Source organism: Giraffa tippelskirchi, chromosome 1 (genome assembly GCF_054371585.1).
Source record: "Giraffa tippelskirchi isolate mGirTip1 chromosome 1, T2T-mGirTip1v1.2.pri, whole genome shotgun sequence".
Lineage (NCBI taxonomy): Eukaryota > Metazoa > Chordata > Mammalia > Artiodactyla > Giraffidae > Giraffa > Giraffa tippelskirchi.
This window is the reverse complement of record NC_137275.1, coordinates 13111652-13134354: the sequence shown is the minus strand read 5'-3', so window position 1 is coordinate 13134354 and position 22703 is coordinate 13111652. Positions and strand designations below refer to the sequence as shown.

At 44.9% G+C, this 22703-nt stretch overlaps 1 protein-coding gene across 6 annotated transcripts in view; it reads right to left on the bottom strand.

The window, feature by feature from the left end:
* Positions 1 to 17594: 17594 nt before the first annotated feature.
* Positions 17595 to 22703, bottom strand: part of STK32B (serine/threonine kinase 32B) — a 375768-nt gene continuing 370659 nt past the window's right edge. For all 6 annotated transcript variants that reach the window (XM_081489937.1, XM_081489845.1, XM_081489748.1 and 3 more), the window contains one exon: positions 17595 to 18048. In XM_081489937.1, the coding sequence (XP_081346063.1) occupies positions 17910 to 18048 (139 nt within the window). In that variant the 3' untranslated portion in view covers positions 17595 to 17909. The remainder of the gene's footprint in view (positions 18049 to 22703) is intronic.

The window sequence follows — 22703 nt, the reverse complement described above, 5'->3', positions numbered from 1 at the left end:
CACCTGGAAGGCATCTTGTCAAATGAGACTCTAAGAGAAACAACCAGGAGATGAGGTCACCCTCTTATTCACCCTCTCTCTGCTCTGGGGTCCTTTATCTTTCATCATTTTGCTTCCTCTCAGCTGGGAGCTGTCAGAAAAGCTCAGAAGGATAGGGGAAAGACAGCTTTTATCCCCATGCTTGTCATCTTCAGCTCCTCAGTGATGCTCCGTTCTGTTTTCTCAGGAAATGTTTTTAAAAAAAAAAACCTTCAACAACACCGAAACAGCCCTGCTTCTCTTCAAAGTGGACTCTCAGAAGACGAGAGGGAATTGGACCTCTGTCTACCCGAGGGCCTTGTTTATAGGTTGGATTCTGTGGGTTTGTTCCCAAGAGAACTGGCACCAAAAAAATAAACAAACAAACAGGATGCTCAGGGGTTCCTGGGGTTGGGAGACACCTGCCACTTGAACAACAACACACTTTATTCAGGCTCCACTCCTGAAGGCAGCACAACGCTTTGAGAAGCGGGGTGGGAATGGTCCATGGAGTACGCGTATGTGCGAAAGATGACTAAAGCAATGCCCCACCGCTGGCCAACAGAACTCGGCCATGAACAGAGGCACTCGCCCTTCCTCATTCTGCAGTGGTCGGCACCCATCAGTGAAGCTACAGTTCTTCCTCTCAATGGGCTTCCTGAAGTCAGAGGCTGTGTTGTTTGGTTCACCACCCTCTGCCTCAGTTCATTTCAGTTCAGTTCAGTCGCTCAGTCATGTCCAACTGTTTGTGACCCCATGAACTGCAGCATGCCGGGCTTCCCTGTCCATCACCAACTCCCGGAGCCTGCTCAAACTCATCTCCATCGAGTCAGTGATGCCATCCAACCACCTCATCCTCTGTCATCCCCTTCTTCTCCTGCATTCAATCTTTCCTAGCACCCAATGAGTCAGTTCTTCTCATCCAGAGAAGGCAATGGCAACCCACTCCAGTACTCTCGCCTGGAAAATCCCAAGGGTGGAGGAGCCTTGTAGGCTGCAGTCCATGGGGTCGCGAAGAGTCAGACACGACTGAGTGACTTCACTTTCACTTTTCACTTTCATGCATTGGAGAAGGAAATGGAAACCCACTCCAGTGTTCTTGCCTGGAGAATCCCAGGGACAGGGGAGCCTGGTGGGCTGCCGTCTGTGGGGTCGCACAGAGTTGGACACGACTGAAGCGACTTAGCAGCAGCAGCAGCAGTTCTTCACATCAGGTGGCCAAAGTATTGGAGTTTCAGCTTCAAGCATCAGTCCTACCAATGAATATTCAGGACTGATTTCTTTTAGGATGGACTGGTTGGATCTCCTTGGAGTCCAAGGGATTCTAAAGACTCTTCTCCAACACCACAGTTCAAAAGCATCAATTCTTCAGTATTCAGCTTTCTTTATAATCCAACTCTCTCATCCATACATGACTCCTGGAAAAACCATAGCTTTGACTAGACGGACCTTTGTCTGTAAAGAAATGTCTCTGCTTTTTAATATGCTGTCTATGCTGGTCATAGCTTTTCTTCCAAGGAGCAAGTGTCTTAATTTCATGGCTGCAGTCACCATCTGCGGTGATTTTGGAGCCCAAGAAAATAAAGTCTGTCATTGTTTCCATTGTTTCCCCATCTACTTGCCATGAAGTTATGGGACAGGATACTATGATCTCAGTTTTCTGAATGTTGAATTTTAAGCCAACTTTTTCACTCTCCTCTTTCATTCTCTGCCTAATGAATGCTTTTCCCACCTTGGGCAGATTCTGATCTTTGGTGAGACTCCAGCCTCAGCCCAATGGAGAGCAGAGTGCGGAAGCAGAGGTCATCCTCAGAGTCTGTGCTGCCGCAGGCCAAGGTGCAGACTTGTGTATTTCCGCACTGGTCATTGTTGGCGTTGGGGTGGTGGGGTGGAAAGGAGGGCCCTGGGAGAGTTCTCAAGTTCTTTTCCCAATCTCTACCAGCAAAGAAGACTCTAGTGCCTGAGGCAAGTCTGGGAAAAGTTACAGGACAAACCCGTGGTGGCCAAGCATACAGGGCGTGAGGGTGGAGGCACAGAGCTGGTGAGAGGGCCTGAGGTCTGCGCTGGGCCTCCTGTGCTTAAGAGGTCAGTGCGGAGAGGAGGCCTGCATGGTTCTGCTCACACTGTCCTGACCACCTGGGCAGAAGGAGACCTGCACTGCTAAGGTCGGGGATGGTCATCCTGGGGCTTGGGGCTGTAGCCCCAGCCGGCAGCAGAATGTTCCAGATGTGGCCCTGCTCGCAATGTCTGGAGTTTTCACGTGTGCAGGTAGCTGTGAGGACAGGGGCTTGATGTGCCCGGGGTCTCTGGCACAAGACTCTTATAATCATAATAACGATATATGAAAATGGAAAAATAAAATGCAGCAGTTCTGAATGGGTTGTTGATGTTGCTGTTGTTGTTTAGTCACTGTCATGTCCAACTCTTTGCGACCCCATGGACCGCAGCACGCCAGGCTCCTCTATCCTCCACTATCTCCCGCAGTTTGCTCGAATTCACGTCTGTTGAGTTGGTGATGCCATCTAACCATCTCATCCTCTGCCATCCCCTTTTCCCTTCCATCTTTCCCAGCATCGGGGTCTTTTCCAACGAATGGACTCTTCATATCAGGAGGCCAAAATATTGGAGCTTCAGCTTCAGGGATACACCACCTCCAGATGAGTCTTGCCACAGAAATAATGTTTAAACATTTTTGCTTTTATTTTTTATGATTGTATATTACTCAATTTTATACATGTGTGTTTATAATTATAGACAATATTTTTTGAGATTATATATTCTTTACATAGTAAGCTCTGGGAGTTGGTGATGGACAGGGAAGCCTGGCGTGCTGCAGTCCATGGGGTCGCAAAGAGTCACACTGAGCAACTGAACTGACTGACTGATTCTTTACATTGAGAAATAAGGGATCTAGTCTACTTGCTCTATTATCCACTTCCTCTTCCCTCCTTCTACATTTTCTTAGTTTTCTTGACATTTTGCTGACATCTGTGGACAGATCAGAGGTTGAATGACTGTAAATACAAGACAGTTTAAGCTTTGGGCCCCTCAGTTTCTCAGGCTCCTTCCAAAGCCCTGTATCTCATTTTGAATTCTCAAGATTGTGCTCAGTTTCTTAAAAAAAAATTAAATTTAGTCACTCAGTTGTATCCGACTCTTTGCGATTCCCTGAACTGTAGCCTGCCAGGCTCCTCTGTCCATGGGATTCTCCAGGCAAGAATACTGGAGTGGGTTGTCCATTCCTTCTCCAGGGGATCTTCCCAATCCAGGGACTGAACCCGGGTATCCTGCATTGTAGGCGGATTCTTACCATTTAAGCCACCAAGAGGTTCCCAATTTGTTCAAGCTCCAGCCTCTCCAAATCTGGATCTGCCCTGTTAACTTTATAATGTCAAAGTTGTCATGTAGGTACACAGTATAGGTATAGCTTTTAACTGTACTAACACTCTGTAATCACCATGCTGTAATGAGGATGGTATGTATGTATGCTCAGTCATGCAGTCGTGTCCAATGCTTTGTGACCCTGTGGACTGTAGCCCACCGGGTTCCTCTGTCCATGGGATTTTCCAGGAAAGAATTCTGGAGTGGGTTGCCATTTCCTTCTCCAGGGAATCTTCCCTTCCTTCCCAGAGATCGAACCTGTGTCTCCTACATTACAGGCAGATTCTTTACCAGCTGAGCCATTGGGAAGGATGGTAATAAGCTGTATTTCTTTCTTTTTTTAAATTGGGGCATAATTGCTTTACAATGTTGTGTTAGTTTCTGCTGTATAATAAAGTGAATCAGCTGTATGTGCACATATTTGGACCTCCCACCCACCCCCTCCATCCTACTCCTCTACATCACCACAGAGCACCAAGCCGAGTTCCCTGTGTTATATAGCAGGTTCCTGCCAGCTATCTGTTTGACACATGGTAGTGTATATATGTGAATTCTAATCTCCCAATTCACCCCACTCCTCCCTTCTCTCCGTTGTGTCTACATGTCCATTCTCTACATCTGTGTCTCTATTCCTACCCTGCAAATAGGTTCATCTGTACCATTTTTCTAGATGGCATATTAAACAGCAGAGACATTACTTTGCCCACAAAGGTCCATCTCGTCAAAGCTATGGTTTTTCCAGTAGTCATGTATGGATGTGAGAGTTGGACTATAAAGAAATCTGAGCACCGAAGAATTGATGCTTTTGAACTGTGGTGTTGGAGAAGACTCTTGAGAGTCCCTTAGACTGCAAGGAGATCCAACCAGTCCATCCTAAAGGAAATCAGTCCTGAATATTCATCGGAAGGGCTGATGCTGAAGCTGAAACTTCCAATACGTTGGCCACCTGATGCGGAGAACTGACTCATTGGAAAAGACCCTGATGCTGGGAAAGATTGACGGCAGGAGGAGAAGGGGATGACAGAGGATGAGATGGTTGGATGGCATTACTGACTCGATGGACATAAGTTTGAGCAAGCTCCGGGAGTTGGTGATGGACAGGGAAGCCCGGCATGCTGCAGTCCATGGGGTCGCAAAGAGTTGGACATGACTGAGTGACTGAACTGAACTGCACCATTTTTCTAGATTCCACTATATGTTAATATATGATATTTGGCTTTCTCATTCTGACTTACTTCACGAAGCTCTATTTCTTGTTGCATCAATCGAAACTGGGTCTGTGAACTCTCATCATGAAAAATTAATTGCTTAGCACCTGGAGAAATCTCTCCGTGTCTTCACCCTCCATCTTTTGACTTCTATCAGCTAAGTCACAATCACATTCTCTTTATTAAATATAAGGAAAGTATCCCTGCTTTGTTTCAGGTTTTATTCTACAATTTTAAGCCAACAGTAAGTATTTGTAATATTATATTTGTCATATTTGAAAGTGACAAGTGAAAGTGAAAGTCGCTCAGTCTTGTCTGACTCTTTGCGACCCCATGGGCTATATTGTCATGTTTATGTGGATATAAATTCCTCCCAAGCCAAGCTGTTTGCTTAATGCCAAGGAGAAGAGGTCACTGTGAAAGAAGCAGAGGAAGGAAGAGATTTGGGCCTGGATTTGGGGGCTGGCTTCTTCCTTCACAGAGTGAGTGGCTTTTATAAATGATTCCTCATCCCTAAGCCTCAGTTTCCTCATCTGTGAAACTGAGATCCTAACTGAGGTCTCATCCGGCTGTGAAAGTTCTGTGTGTGTGCACACAATGTGGAGAGTGAGTGCTCTGAATACTTCAGTGTTGTTATGAATACTGATCTCAGGCATCTCATACTCCATCAGATTAAGCTCATATTCTCTTTACTCTCAGTTCTGTGACATTTCTTACACTCGCTTCTCCAGCCCTTTTATTGAATTTTTTATTGGGGCCATAATTTTTAATTTCCAGAAACTCTTTTATACTCTTGCCCTCTTTTTTTTTTTTTTTTTTCAGAACAGCTTGTTCTGTTTTTTTATGGCTGCAATACCTTCTAACTTCTCTCTGAGGATATGAATTCAATCTTTCAGGGCTCTCTTCCCTTCCCTGAGTCAACTATTTCCTTCGTGGAGAATTGTTCTGTGTTTATCCTGGTCTCCTTTCTCCTGTGACCTTCTTTCCCCCCAAGGTCTGCTTCAGCTGGCCTGTTCTTAGTCTTGTCGATAAAGGACTAAGCCGATGGATGAGGTGCCCTGTGGGCTTCTGCTGGTGTAAGACCATGTTTGATCTCTCGGCTTCCTCACAAATAAGGTTGATGTGGGCATTCCCTGTGGGTGAGGCTTGCCAGCCCAAGGCTTGACTTCAGTCTGTAGGGTTGGTACAGACAGACAGACTGCCTGTCCCCTAAGCATGAGCTCTACCCTGAGCACCAGGAACTGCAGTTAGGTTCACCCTCCTATTTCTTTCGAAAGCAGGACTCCAATTTCAGTTTTGGAAAAAGAATGAAGCTTCTGTCTGTATGTAAGTAGAGAGAACAGTGTTGGGAGGGTTGATGGCCAGCTCTTTTGTACACACAGTTTTTAAGTGTTTTTTTAAGATCCATGTACTCCAATGTTCATGGTAGTGTTATTTACAACTACCAAGGTAGGGATGTAGCCTAAGTGTCCATCAACGGATGAATGGATAAAAAAGATGTGGTTTAAATATGAAATGGAATATCACTCAGCCATAAAAAAGAGGGAAATGTTGCCATTTACAGTAACATGGATAGACTTGAAGGGCATTATGCTAAATGAAAGAAGTCAGATAGAGATAAATACTGCATGATGTCAGTTATATGTGGAATCTAAAAAATGCAAAAGACTAGTGAATAAAACAACAAAGAAGTATAATCACAGCTACTAGAGAACAAACTAGTAGTTACCGGTGGGGAGAGGGAAGGGGAAGGGGCAACACAGGAGTAGGGGATTTTAAAAAAGATTATTATGGGATTATGTGAAATCATGTGTGTGTGAAACTTTTGGAAATTGTAAAGCACTATAGAATTAAAACTAATAAAGAGAACCAAAACCATTTTTACTTTATAATAATATTAGATTTATGCAAGAGCTTCAAAGACAGCATGATTAGCCTTTCCTAGTGTCGACGTCTTACACACCCATAATACAGTTGTCAAAGCTAAGAAATGAACGTTGGTATGTTACCATTAACTAAATTCTGGACCTTTTATTTGGAACTCACCAGTTTTTCCACTAATGCCCTCCATCTGCTCCATGAGGCCATCCAGCACACCTCATTCATTTAATTGCTGTATCTTGTTAGTGTCTTGCAATTTGTGATATTTATCAATCTTCCTTGTCTTTTGTGGTTCTGGCACTTTGATGAGCAGGAATTTTCCGTTGAGGTCTGTCCGGTGTTTTCTCATGATTCTGCTGGGGTTATGGATTTGGGGGAAGCACGCTGCAGAGATGAAGTGTCCCGCTCATCATATCTGATTGGGGTACATGATATCAACTGGACTTTTCCTTGTTATCTTTGATCACCTGGGTTAGGTGGTATGTGTCAGATGTCTCCACTGTAACATATCCTCCTCCCCTTCCCATATTCTATCTGCTTTAGAAGCGAGTCACTAGGTTCTGCCCACAGGTCTCAGGATAATTGCCATACTTTCTCCATGATCCACCTCCCTGACCATTCTTCCTTGGTGAATGAGTTGGTATCTCAGCCAAGGTTGGCACAATCTCTGGGTATTTGCATTTAGAGGATACAGAATGTCAGGGCAGTCTTTCCCTCCACGTGCTTCATTTTGAGAATTAGAGGTATATGAGGGTAATTTTTTGACTCATCCTATATGAAGCGCTACTCTGTAGTTTGAGAAAATGCCATAAACTAGAATCTCTTTGGGTTCCAGTTCCTTCCTTTATGAAAAGGGTTGAACGATTTTGGCCTTGCAGAAATCCAAGACCCGATGAGACAACATAAGCAGAGAGCCTGCCCTGGGGCTTGGTGTGAGGTCTGTTCTCAGTGAATGACAGTTCCCTGCTGCCTGAGCCATCTCAGGGCTTTCCCCTTCTAACATTCTAAAGTCCTGAGATTACAGTCACCAAAGCACACATGACTACGAGCTAACTCTTTTCATTGGACAGAATTTTAAGGCAGAAAGAAAATAAGAGATCACTATTTCTGCTGCCTCTTGCCTCTATTTGATTAATCGGAGCCAGAAAGTTCTAAGTGGGGGCCATTGTTAATAAAACTGTAATATTTCTTGCAACTCCAATGAAGTCTGTGTTTTCTTTAGTTAAGAGCTATGTGCTTAGCCAAAGCCTGTTTTCCCTTCATCTTTTCTGACAGAACTTCAACCTTGGTCATGCCCATGTACCACTCCCATATCACGCGGAGGAAGGTGACCTCATCTGAAGCATAAGAGAGTAGATTGCTATCGATCTAAACCAATCAGAGTGCTCCATCCTGCATGCTGGTGATTGATTTAGGATGGGCCCGTGAGCCAATCTTGATTGATGAGATGTGGGGGAAGTCCAGAGGATTCTGGGAAAGTCTTCTCCTCTGTGAGAGAGAGCCACGGGAAGGTTGTGTTCCTTCTCCTTGCCCTGGATGGGCCTGTATCTGGACAGGATGTGCACAGCTGTGGCCGTCATCTAATGACCAAGAGGGTCAACATCCTGAAGACAGTGCCAACACATCAGGATGTCAGGGTGGAAGGATGCGCAGAACCTGGGCCCTGGTGATGTTCTTGATCTGTGGACCGTTCTGTGCCAGGGATTTGCCATCTCCTGGTCTCCTTGTTAAGTGGGACAATACATTTTCTTGTGTAAGGTGGTTAGAGTTGAGTTTCTTCTTACCTAGGGCAGAAAGCAAACTGATACACTACATTTTTGGAAAAATCCTCCTGCAAACAAGCAATCTTTTCTTTTCTTTCTTTCTTTTTTTTTTTACAGTTCTTTTTTTTTTTTTTTAATAAATTTATTTATTTTAGTTGGGGGCTAATTACTTTACAATATTGTAGTGGTTTTTGCCATACATTGACATGAATCAGCCATGGGTTTACATGTGTTCCCCATCCTGAACCCCCCACCCACCTCCCTCCCCATCCCATCCCTCTGGGTCATCCCATTGCACCAGCCCCGAGCATTTGTCTCATGCATCGAACCTGGAATGGTGTTCTGTTTCACATATGGTAATACACATGTTTCAATGCTATTCTCCCAGAATGTCCCACCCTCACCTTCTCCCTCAGAGTCCATAAGACTGTTCTATGCATCTGTGTCTCTTATTCTGTCTCGCATATAGGGTTATGGTTACCATCTTTCAAATTCCATATATATGCATTAGTATACTGTATTGGTGTTTTTCTTTCTGGCTTACTTCACTCTGTATAATGGGCTCCAGTTTCATCCATCTCAATAGAACCGATTCAAATGTATTTTTTTAATGGCTGAGTAATATTGCATTGTGTATATGTACCACAGCTTCCTTATCCATTCGTCTGCTGATGGACATCTAGGTTGCTTCCATGTCCTGGCTATTGTAAACAGTGCTGCGATGAACATTGGGGTACACGCGTCTCTTTCAATTCTGGTTTCCTCGGTGTGTATGCCCAGCAGTGGGATTGCTGGGTCATATGGCAGTTCTGTTCCCAGTTTTTTAAGGAGTCTCCACACTGTTCTCCATAGTGGCTGTACTGGTTTGCATTCCCACCAACAGTGTAAGAGGGTTCCCTTTTCTCCACACCCTCTCCAGCATTTATTGCTTGTAGACTTTCGGATAGCAGCCATTCTGACTGGTGTGAAATGGTACCTCATTGTGGTTTTGATTTGCATTTCTCTAATAATGAGTGATGTTGAGCATCTTTTCATGTGTTTGTTAGCCATCTGTATGTCTTCTTTGGAGAAATGTCTGTTTAGTTCTTTGGCCCATTTTTTGATTGGGTCATTTATTTTTCTGGAATTCAGCTGCAGGAGTTGCTAAACAAGCAATCTTTTCAAAACACCTCTGTGGAGACTCTTACAGTGGTGTGCTTTAAACAGCTGATGTTCTTATCTGAGAGAAAACATGTGTGTGTGTGTGGGGGGGGGAGCAGGAATGTTGGGCAGAGGGGGAACCAGCTGACTAACAGAAGCAGAAAGGAGAAAAGGCTCAACCCAAGGCATCCAGAGTGCATACTCTTCCCATAAGAGGGATGAAGGCGAGGAGAGGAAAATTTTCACTAAGTGTGTATTGCATGCCAGGCAGTATGAGCTCTAAACACATGGGTTTATTGAATTCCCAGGATGGGGCTGAGAGATTTCAAGTGGCTTAAAACATGACAAAAGTCCTGGCCCTTTACCACCCCAATCTAATTCTTTGACAAGTCCTCAGATATGTCCCAAATCCACTCACTTTTCTCCATCTCCAGTGTTACCAAGTCTTAGATCTTGGACTTCTTGCTTCAATTTGAACTTCCCACAGGGCTCTGCATTGAGATTTCAACATTGATACAGTCAGTCGTTTGCTGATTTCTATTATTTTCTTATATCCTGAGCTCCCTTGAGAACTCGTGAGCTGGGGAGATGGGGAAGGGCTGATCAACAAAACAGGATTCAGGTTTTTCTCATCCTGCCCAGAACACCATCCAGAACCCCTTCTTTCTCAGCCTTAATTGTTAAGTTGACTAAATATGACACATGAAGTGAATTCCTGTTTAGAAAATGCCCTTGAATTGAACATGGTAGGTGGTTGTACAAACAGATTCTTAGAATGAGGACAATGCCAGGATGCAGTCTCTATGCCTGGAAAGGTCTAAGTGTTACTCACCACTCTCCCTGCAGAGAGTAAAGACTTAGCAGGTGTGGGTGTTGGGGGATGGAGAATAAACATGAAGTGCAGAGATGCTGAGAGGGAAATCCATTAATTATGCTTGTCCGTGATTACCCAGGAAGAAGCAGTGGCTTGTTATTTGTGACAGTAATTAAACATGACAGAGGCCCCACCATGATCTCATGTTTGAGGTCAGAAGAGGAGATGGGACAGACAGCAAATGGTGACAGGTGCAGTGCATGGGCTGACTCATCAAAGTGGCAGCTAATTGGTAAGTGCGGCCAGGCTGGGTGCCATGGTGGGCATGTTTGCACTCCTTACGTGTCCACTTAAGGCAGTTCTGTGCAGGGGGGTGGCAACTAGATAGAGCCCACCCTGATGGAGTTCACAGTCTGGATTGGGGTGTGTGGGACACACAATCATAGCTGTGCTACTGAGCTCAGGTTTGGCTGCTCGCTGCTCAAAAGCTAATAATTCTAGAGGCAAGTGTCAGTAGAAAGGAAAGGTGCTTACATCAGGAAAGATGGCAATCTGGGGAGAAGGCGAACTAACGCTCAGAGAACAGCTCTGAAGATTCTGCTCAGCCATGGCAGTTTTTAAAGGGAAAAATGGGGGCAAGAATCCGAATCATCAAGGCAGGAGGTTGAGTTCTGCATCCTTCTCCACTGCATGCAGAGTGGTAGACTCTCTCTTTCAGATGTTATCTTGCCCATGTGATCTACTTTCAGAATTCCTAAAGGGGCTGTTGCGGGGTAGAGAGCTAACCCTTCTTTACTGGATTCTTCATTCTTCTTTTTAATCTAAGGAAAGAAGCAACAGGCTAGACAAGGCATGTTGTGTATTCAGGAAAGAGCAACTCAGAGGAGTTAGTTTTGATTGCTTAGTGATCGCATTCCTTTACTTAGATTTTGTTGTTGTTGTTCTTTACTTAGATTTTTAAGGTTACAAAAGACAGAAGTGGGTAAACAAGAAAGGGGCAGAAGAGCTACTTTCAATTGGTCTAGTGTGGTAAATGCTACCAGAGTTAAACTGCATAAAGCAGACACTGTACACAAAGGGCTGCTGGGAGCACTTGCTGCACAGAGAGGAAGAAAAAAGAAATAGAGTGACTTTTAAGAATACTCAACTGGGAAGGAGTCACTGACAAGGGCCCACAGTTGAGAAATAGCCCAACAGTCAACTCATGAGGACAAAATGGAACATGGATTTCTCTGCAAATTCTTCTCCTCCATGGGGGAGTTCATGGGGCTGAAATGCCTGTGAGCAAGACAAGGGTGCACTCTCACTCTGCCCACCTAATGTCTGAGGTGTGTTTCCTGGATCAGAGGTCAGCAAACCTTTTCCCATTTATGGAAAGATGGCAGATGACAAATATCTTCAGCTTTGCAAGCCATCTGGTCCACGTTGCAAATACTTGAGTCTGCAGTTTGTAGTTTGAATGCAGCTGTAGACACACAGAAGCAAATGGGTATGGCCAAGTTGGCCTGAGAACAGAAGGGTCTAGATCCTTGTTACTCCAAGCATGGTCCCTGGTCCAGTAATATCAGCATGCCCTAGAAGCTTGTTAGAAATACAGAATCTCAGGCCCCACTGGAGGCCACCTGAATTAGAATCTGCTGCTCACAAGGATTGTTCTTGAGACTTCCACATATATCACTACCATATAGAGTGATCGCAATTTTGTCACCTGTAAAATGGAGAGACAATTCATATACCCAGCACGTTGGGTGGTGTGAGAATTCTAAGTGTTCACAGGTTGACAATGCTAAGAGACCACTCTCCACGGGTCTCTCGTGTCAGTGCATGTCTTCTAAGTGAGAAAGATGGCCCTTTTGTTCTAGAAGATCTTCTCAAGGATGTTTGTGCAGCAAACTTGACTGATGGAGACTGTGTGTCCCTCGGGGCAAAGGGCTGAAGTGCTCAGTGCCTGTTTTAAAACATCCGGGTTCCCTGAGCTTAGGGCACCTCCTGTGTAATGTACTTCATTGCATGTGTGGGTGTGCTGGCCTTCTTCAGAGCATCTTGAGGGAAATGGGACACCAAAGGACTTGCTGATGCTCTGATACTACTGTGGTTGTTCATAATAGTAATAAAGTCCTCTGATGACTCAGGAGTCTCTTAACACACCTCTGTTTCCTGAAAGGAAGGAAGTTTCCTGGATGGATCAAGGTCAAGGAACCCATCAACGTCAAGTGTTCCAGGCAACTTCTCCCTGCAGCTCCCTTTGCTTTTAATTACACAAGACAGGAAGGATGGGTAGCATTTACCTTTCCTTGGCCTCTGTCCTTGGCTGGTTCCTGGGAATCTTCTGTAGGATGCTCAAGGTCAGAAGTGCTAGGGCTATGCCCTGATTCAGAGATTTCATCCCCTGGCCACCTTCTTCCTCCCTGCTAGAGTGAGCAGCCACAAACAACCAACGTACCAGAAAATGTTTTATGGTAGCATGGTAGCATGGAAAAAGTATGGAGCATCACATCAGAGCAGGAATCTGGCTGCTGTGCCTCTGAAAAGATTCTCTTCCAGGTGTTTTTCCTGGTAGAGGACAGAGTCTCCTTGTAGTAACAAGTGGTAGGGTGACTCCAGAATCTCTACAGAATGGGGACTCAGGATGCCAGTCTGGAGGGATAGGAGATTTGCCTTAAAACTGCTTTTCTCTAGCAAGTACTTTCTGCTTAGCTAAACAACACCTTTATGGGGTGATTTTGTGATTCTAAGAGAGAATGGGAAGGACTCCTAAGCCCACTCTGTGGGGTCACCACAGGGGTCTGTAATAGAAAGTTCATGAAGTTTGAACTTCAGCAGACAGTTCAAATGTTGACTCTACCACCAACTAGGTGAGTGGCCTCAGGCAAATTATAGGTCCTCCAAAGAGTTTGTTTTGCTCATCTCTAAAATGTACATATTGCATAAAATTAAAATAATGTCAAGTTCCTGGCAGAAAGAGGGCATGGAATAAGCTCTGGCCTCTCTTGGGACTCCTGGGGGAGAAGCAGGCTGGGGCACTGCCCACTGGGCTCCCTGCATGCCTGGCCTTTGTTGTAGCTTCTGGGAAGGTCATTGCTAGCTTTTGACCTGAAGGTAGACTGAGTGAGAAGGGACAGAGATGGGAGGGCTTACAAAGAGAGTAGGTGATCGAGACTGTTGTCTGCAGAGATCAGCTTGGGTAATTTGTGGGAAGAGCTTCATGAGGTAAGAAGAGATGCTTTGCTTGGTGAGAACTATGGCTTTGCGTGGCACTCCATGAGTTAACATGTGCACACCTTCAACCAGAGCCCCAGAGTTGACCTTCATAACTGCTGCATGAAAAAGGCAGAGCAGGAATTACCAGGCCCTGCTCATGGGTGCAGAAACTGACATTCAGAAATGTAAGGACTTGCTGAGAGCCTGCCAGTGGTTCCACACAGTGAATGGTGGGGCTGTGATTTGAAGCCCACTCCAAAGCATCTCTTGTTGGGCCAGTATCAGATCGAGTGGGCTTGTGCCCACTCCAGAGAGGACCAGTGTGTCCAGTAAGGAACAGCCTCCCAGGCATCATTGAAGATGTGGGGATGTGTAAACCACTGCCTGATTTCTGTGCAGGCCGAGGACCCTGGAAAGGGAAGTGCACCAACCTATGATGGGAACTGAGGTGAGTCTGATGGATGGGGATCTCTAAAGGAAGCTGAAAGATAAGACCTAGCAAGGGTGCCAGGGGGCATCAGGAGGCGGGGACCCAGGGACAGTGTGTCACTGCATGGGACCTTCCCAAGACCAGTCACATCTTGTACTTTCAGAAGGTGAGGGAGGAGGCAGAAGGGCAAGAACTGGAGTTGCCTGCAGCTCAAGAGCTCTGGGTTGGAACCACCATTAAAAGAGTGGATTATAACAAGTCCAAACTGTGTCTCTACAGGCTGGAAAGAGAGAAAGGGGTGGACGCCAATGTTCTGGCAGAAGCCTGGAGGTCATGGCTCATGGTGGCCAGGAATCATGATGGTCAACACAGCAGAGAAGTGACAACAGCTGTGGGCACCAAGGCTTCACAGGGACTCTCCTTTTCTCCACTAGCAGGAAGGGGCCCTTCTGGTTAATGTGAAAGTACTTTGGGGTCACTCAAGCAAATATGGAGACAATTCTGGACAATACAATGACTGTAATTCTGTCAGTAAGTGGGAAAGGACTTCAAGCACGTGGCTTGGAGTTTACTATTACTCTAAATGTGAGTAATTTTTACTTATTGGCACGAGAAGACTGAAATGTATTTCAGTGGAGATGGGAAAGCCCTGTCAGTGTTACCAGTTTACAGCTTGTCCCTCTGTGCCTAAATCTCAAGTCATAAGGTGACTCCTCATGCAAGTTCTTCCTTGGCACATATTTCTTTTATCAGATTGCTTTCCTGACAACTGGCCTGGGGCTCTGTACTCCGGGAATGGGGGTTTGGATGAGGGAGGAGGGAAAATTCATCTGGAACTTGAGACTCGGGTGATATGTCTCTAAAGGGGATAGGAGGAGGACTGGGCACTTTATTGGTGGGTCAGGAAGAGGCAGCCTCTGGGAAACCACTGGGACAGGGAGAGAAAAAAAAAAGCCTGGGAGATGGCAGTGGGGCCAGATAGGCTGCTGCCAAAAGCAAGCTTCACCCACTTGGAGAGTTTGTATTGGACTTGCTTTTACCTCATTCACCCTCAAATTATTAGTTGTTGTTGGTTAGTCGCTAACTTGTGTCCTCCTCTTTTGCCACCCAGTAGACTATGGTCTGCCAGGCTCCTCTGTTCATGAGATTCTCCAGGTAGGAATACTGGAGTGGGTTGCCATTTCCTTCCCCAGGGCATCTTCCTGACCCAGGGATCAAACCCAGGTCTACCTACATCTACAGGTGGATTCTTTACCACTGAGCCACCTAGGGAGCCCACATAAATGATTACCTCTGGTGAAATAGGTGCTTTCAGGATTGCAAGTGGGAAGTGTGAGGAGGTAGGCATGAGAACCTGACCTCTCTTAGGAGTTTGGGGAAAAAGAGGATGAGTCGTGGTTGAAGGTAACCCTGTCCTGCAGTTGGCAGAAATCAGAGCTGTAAGAAAGTCACAGAAAATGTGTGAGAGAGTTTGTGGGGAAGATTATATCTGACTTGGGTCAGGGTTGCCATGAGACCCAGAAGGCATCATGGAGGAGGTGGAATTGGCCCATGAAAGTCACGTATTTTGAGATGCCAATATCGAGATGGGGGTTGAAAGGGGTCCCAGGTAGTAGAGGCAAGTTGGCAAAAGTGAGGTGGCAAGTTAAGGAATCTGTACGGTAGAGCAAATACTGTTCATTTGCACCCATGTGTGTGCTGTCAGGTTTGAGTGGTAATTTGAGGAAATTTTAAGAGTGTTTTTCTTTAGGTGGAGAGTTTTCTGTATTTTCCTCTATTAAATAGATTGTATCTTTGAGTGTGTGAAATAATGTCATCATGAGATGATGACAGTGATATGGTGGTGCTGATACTGGTGGTGATGATGGTGATGGTAATGATGATGATGATGATGGTAATGATAATGATGATGGTGATGATAACGATGATGGTAATAATGCTGCTGCTGCTTCTGATGATGATGATGATAGTGATGGTGATGATGACAATGGGGATGATTATGGTGATGATGAGGGTGGTGATGATGGTGATGGTGGTATGGTGGTGATGATGGTGATGAAGACGATGATGGTGACGAAAATGATGGTGATGATGATGGTGGTGATGATGATAACATGAATTGTGATAAAGTTGGACTGAGCCTTAAATTGCCAAGCTCGGTTTTATTCTGTGGGCAAAGGAAACACATCACTGACTTGATATACTCCCTACCTCCCTGCCCCCAGTCTCTTATGTTCCTCACTAAATTTGACTCTTAGGGGACATTGCCCATCTCACCCAACCATGAATAAGAACAAAGTTGTAAGAAGGAATCTCCAAGAAATAGTTTATTCTGAACAAGGAACAAGGCTGACTTGAACAGAGCCAGGAAATCCAGTGTCTCGGGCTACTTCCAGCTCCTGCCCCTAATTCATGAACTCAGTTCAGTGAGACACCCTCAGTGTAGCCACGGTCACAGAGAAGAGAGAAGCAGCCCCATTATTTCCTGCAGGGGACAGGATGGTGCCCACAGGGAACAAAGAATGAAAAGTCTACAACAAAGTGGACACGTGGACAATACCATCTAGAAACAGCCTGGCTTCGAAGGAGGAAAACAATGATCATTTCTTTCCTTTTTTCAAATAAAAACATAAACCACGTGATATATGAAAATGTCTCTTAATAAATCTAAGAGATTTATGATGTAAATAGTGAAAGTTGGATGAAAAACAAAAACACAACTGAACTTTTCATAGGAATGTACAGATATCAGAGACTCCAGAAAGATGAGTTCAAAGAATCTAAAACACCAGGCTTGCTTCTACAGAAAACTGACCTGCTCAATGAGTGAAACAAGAAAGTTTCTTGAAATTATGTTGATTATGATGTTGACGAAAAACTGCTATAAAGTAGTTTGGGTATGTCACACACAGGATCTTAATTAACCTTTTAACAACCCTAGGGGTTAGTTTTTTTAATCCCTATTTTAAAACGAGAAAACTGACACTGACGTGATTATGTGATTGCCTGAGGTCTTCCGGTTAGTAAACAGCAGGGCTGGATTCTGATCACAGTCCTGATTCCAAGTCTAAGCTTTATTTCGGTTGCTAAAAACATCTCCCAATTCAAAAACAAAGTGCTCCCTGAACAGATCATCAAGTAGTTTGCTCTTAGTGTGAGCCCACCATCCTCCTAGCGTAAACTTTCTAACCAACTGGGCTTCCTAGTTTATCAGTATGGAGCAGCCTCCTTGATGGCAATTGGAGACCCTCTTTAAGACAGTGCTGCTGAAAGGATGTCACCCTCTTCCAGGAAAGGAAACTTGAATGGAGACAGAGACTCAAGAGTTCTGCCATGGGACTGGGTTTTGGGAGGAACTCTGCTGACACTCTTAGGGGTGACTGACGGTCAGTGACTTGACCTTCTGAATGGACATCTTCCTGCCATCCCAGCGCCGGGGGTGGGGTGGGAGTGGAGACCTGCTGAAATTAAAGGTGGGGACAGTGGCAGGCCAATTTAGAACGTCAGAAAGACTGGCCTGGCAGAGGAGGCAAAAGAGGATACTTCTGGTTTTGCTCCAGGATTGGGGGATCATGTTTCCATAGGCTGGGAAAATGCATCAGACGATTAAGGGCTGCATTTTCAAAAGTATGCTCTGAAGACCCAGGGTAGGCCGAATTGCAAAGTTGTGATGGTCTAGTTGCTTTAGGGGATGGGAGTGCACTCCAAATATTAAGGTTCTATTTTGCCTGTATAAATAATGTCATAAATGTCAAAGGTTTTGCATGTCCCAGTTGGATTCTTCCGATAACTTTGTAATCAGAGGTGGGGCATAGAGCTGTGTAACCCCATTGACAGATGTGGAAAACTGAGGCACAGAAAGGGCAAGGCTTGTCCACAGATGTGCAGGGAATTAGCTGGGCAGCTGGAACCAGAACCCAGGCTTTCTGAGCCCAGGGCTTTCTCTGAGCCCAGGGCTTTCTCTGCATCTGATGTTATTTCGGGTGAGACGGGGACCATCGCGGCACAGAGAGGGGCTTTTGGTGGGCAGGGCAGAGGTGTGTGCAGTCCTGCTGGAAGCTGCAGGTGGTGGTTTAGCTGCTGCAGCCACGGGAACAGGCATGGGTCAGAATGTTGTTGTTACACCCGTCCTGGAGCTTGCCCTGGGCCTGGCTCCCGGCTCGGCCTTCCATGTCCAAGAGCTGGCCGCCCTGCTCCTGCTGCTTCCTCAGCCTGCAAACAAGCACAGCACAGATCCAGTTAGCGATGCGGAGCGGGGGATGTCCAGGGACAGAGAGGAACCAGAGAGACCGAGGAGACTTGCAGGGGCAGAATGCTGTGTCTGGAAGCCCGTAGGCTGGGTCCACACCCAGCTCAGGTGGCTCTGATGAGTTATTCAAACCCCAAAGCCTCGGTTTATCTGTAAAATGGAGATAATAATTCCTACCTCATGGCTCCTTGTGAAATCCACAAAAGATCATGTATATAATTTCCAAGTTCACACAGTAGGTAGAGGGTGAGCCCCACACATCATTCATGCATATATAGGTAGTGAATGCCCACTGGCAGACCAGCCATCATGCCCAGGAGCAGAGGAAGCCCTGGCTAGCAAAACAGTCAGTGTCTCTGTCCTCATCAAGTTTACCACCTGATGGGGAGATGGATATTGATCAAATTATCTCACAAAGATAATTATAGGGGACTGGAATGCAAAAGTAGGAAGTCAAGAGATACCTGGAGTAAGGGGCAAACTTGGCCTTGGAGTACAAAACGAAGCAGGGCAAAGGCTAACAGAGTTTTGCCAAGAGAACACACTGGTCATAGCAAACACCCTCTTCCAACAACACAAGAGGAGGCTCTACACAGGGACATCACCAGATGGTCAATACCAAAATCAGATTGATTATATTCTTTGCAGTCAAAGATGGAGAAGCTCTATACAGTCAGCAGAAACAAGACCGGGAGCTGACTATGGCTCAGATCGTGAACTCCTTATTGCCAAATTCAGACTTAAATTGAAGAAAGTAGGGAAAACCACCAGACCATTCAGGTATGACCTAAATCAAATCCCTTATGATTACACAGTGGAAGTGACAAATAGATTTAAGGGACTAGATCTGATAGACAGAGTGCCTGATGAACTATGGATGGAGGTTCATGACATTGAACAGGAGGCAATGATCAAGACCATCTCCAAGAAAAAGAAATGCAAAAAGGCGAAATGGTTGTCTGAGGAGGCCTTACAAATGGGTGAGAAAAAGAGAATCTAAAAGCAAAGGAGAAAAGGAAAGACATACCCATTTGAATGCAGAGTTCCAAAGAACAGCAAGGAGAGATAAGAAAGCCTTCCTCAGTGATCAATGCAAAGAAATAGAGGAAAACAACAGAATGGGAAAGACTAGAGATCGATCTCTTCAAGAAAATTAGAGATACCAAGGGAATATTTCATGCAAAGATGGGCACAATAAAGGATAGAAATGGCATGGACCTAACAGAACAGAAGATATTAAGAAATGGCAAGAATACACAGAAGAACTACACAAAAAAGATCTTCACGACCCAGATAATCACGATGGTGTGATCACTCACCTAGAGCCAGACATCCTGGAATGCGAAGTCAAGTGGGCCTTAGGAAACATCACTACGAACAAAGCTAGTGGAGGTGATGGAATTCCAGTTGAGTTATTTCAAATACTAAAAGATGATGCTGTGAAAGTGCTGCACTCAATATGCCAGCAAATTTGGAAAACTCAGCAGTGGCCAAAGGATTGGAAAAATTCAGTTTTCATTCCAATCCCAAAGAAAGCAATGCCAAAGATTGTTCAAACTACTGCACAATTGCACTCATCTCACACGCTAGCCAAGTAATGCTCAAAATCCCCCAAGTCAGGCTTCAACAGTATGTGAACCGTGAACTTCCAGATGCTCAAGCTGGATTTAGAAAAGGCAGAGGAACCAGAGATCAAATTGCTAACATCCACTGGATAACTGAAAAAGCAAGAGAGTTCCAGAAAAACATCTACTTCTGCTTTATTGACTATGCCAAAGTCTTTGACTGTGTGGATCACAACAAACTGTGGAAAATTCTGAAACAGATGGGAATACCAGACCACCTGACCTGTCTCCTGAGAAATCTGTATGCAGGTCAAGAAGCAACAGTTAGAACTGGACATGGAACAACAGACTGGTTCCAAATCGGGAAAGGAGCATGCTGAGACTGCATATTGTCTCCCTGGTTATTTAACTTATATGCAGAGTACATGATACAAAATGCCAGGCTAGATGAAGCACAAGCTGGAGTTAAGACTGCCAGGAGAAATATCAATAACCTCAGATATGCAGATGACACCACCTTTACGGCAGAAAGCAAAGAAAAACTAAAGAGTCTCTTGATGAAAGTGAAAGAGGAGAATGAAAAAGTTGGCTTAAAACTCAACATTCAGAGAACTAAGATCATGGCATCTGGTCCCATCACTTCATGACAAATAGATGGGGAAACAATGGAAACAGTGAGAGACTTTATTTTGGGGGGCTCCAAAATCACTGCAGATGGTGACTGCAGCCATGAAATTAAAAAACGCGTGCTCTTTGGAAGGAAAGCTATGATTGACCTAGACAGCATATTAAGCAACAGAGACATTACTTTGCCAACAAAGGTCTGTCTAGTCAAACTATGGTTTTTCCAGTAGTCTTGTATGGATGTGAGAGTTGGACCATAAAGAAAGCTGAGCACCGAAGAATTGATGCTTTTGAACTGTGGTGTTGGAGAAGACTCTTGAGAATCCCTTGGACTGCAAGGAGATCCAACCAGTCCATCTTAAAGGAAATAAGTCCTGAATATTCATTGGAAGGACTGATGCTGAAGCTGAAACTCCAATACTTTGGCCACCTGATGCGAAGAACTGACTCCTTGCAAAAGACCCTGATGCTGGGAAAGATTAAAGGCAGGAGGAGAAGGGCAGGACAGAGGATGAGATGGTTGGATGGCATCACTAACTCTATGGACATGAGTTTGAGGAAGCTCCGGGAGTTGGTGATGGACAGGGAAGCCTGGAGTGCTGCTGTCCATGGGGTCTCAAAGAGTCAGACACGACTGAGCAACTGAACTGAACTGATCTCACAAAGAAATACCTGAACAGATGAGCACCCAGACTTACAAAATATGCCACGACAAACAGTGTTGAGGGAGTTGAATTCTTTTTAAATTTTTTTTTCTTGAAGTACAGTTGATTTACAATGTTGTATTAGTTTCTGGTGTACAGCAAAGCGACTCAGTTATATATCTCTACTTGTCTATTTCTATGTTCTTTTTCATATTCTTTTCCATTGCGGCTTGTCACAGGATACTAAATACAGCTGCCCTTGTCATTTATCTATTTTATGTATAGTAGTTTACATCTGCTAATCCCAGACTCCTAATTTATCCCTCCTCCCTTTCTTCACCCTTTGGTAACCATAGGTTTATTTTCTATGTCTGTGAGTCTGTTTCTGTTTTGTAAATAAGTTCATTTGCATCATATTTTAGATTTCACATATAAGTGATATCATATGATATTTGTCTTTCTCTGTTTAACTTACTTCACTTAGCATGATAATCTCCAGGTCCATCCATATTGCTGCAAATGGCATTTTCATTCTTTTTTATTGTTGAGCAATATTCCATTGCATATATATATGCTACATGTTCTTTATCCATTCATCTGTTGATAGACATTTAGGTTGCTTTTGTGTCTTGCCTATTGTCAATAGTGCTGCTATAAACACTGGGGTGCTGGGTTTTCTCTGGATATACATCCAGGAGTGGGATTGCTTGATCATATGGCAACTCTATTTTTAGTTTTTGAGGCTCCTCCTTAAAATAGTGGCTGCACCAATTTACCTTGAGGGAGCAGGGATGTGAATACTGCATTTCCTAACAGCTGGCCACCTGGCTGCCTTCCACGTGATTGAGGAGGTCAACATCCTTCCCTTTCTGATCTCATCAAGTTCAGGATCATGCCCTAAACCACAGCTGTCACGGCATGTAGATGGTTAGGCCAAAACATGAAGCGGAGACATTTAGGGAGGCAATGAGAAGACTGAGACCAGGGAAGAACTCAGCTCAAACCCTGGATCTCAACACCAGCCACTTGAGTCAAGGGGTCAAGCTGTCTATCTTCTGAGCCTCAGTTTCCCGATCTATCACTGGGGACTATATCACTTCCTTGGCAAGAGGCTTAAGGGAATCAGAGAGGATGTGCATGAAATATCTAGTAGAGAGCTGGAAATAATCATATTACTAGAGTTCTACCTTGTTCTGAAAGACACAGGTTTCAGCTGGAACATACCTTTTACATTAGAATGTTCTGTCAGATGGAGCGCAGGCCTACTGCTTGATTTAAATGAAAGAGTTGTTTTACCCAACAAACTTCTGTGTATGCTTGTCACGTGCAGAGCACTGTGGATGACCCTCAGATGAACACAACACACAGCCTCAGATGGATGAGTTTGTGTGTGTGTGTGTGTGTATGGTAGAGATGCTGTATGTGTGTGTGTGTGTGTGTGTGTGTGTGTGTGTGTGTGTGGTAGGGATGTTCTGTATGTGTGATAGGGATGCTGTATATGTGTGTGTGTGTGTATTATGGGGATGCTGTATGTGTGTGCGTGTGGTGGGGACACCTCGTGTCTGGAACCATGCTAGTATTTGAGCAAGTCCTTCAGCCAATGCTGAAAAACCAGCAGCAACACAGTAGTTCATAAGATAGGGAACTTGGTGGCTACTGCCTCCTGTCCTTTGTCTTCTTGCAGGAACTAGGGCCAGGTGTGCGGTCCATCTGCCTCTGAGGCTTGTGGCCCTCCAGGTGGGACAGCTTGGAAAGGCAGTCAGGATAAAACACATCATCCTAGTG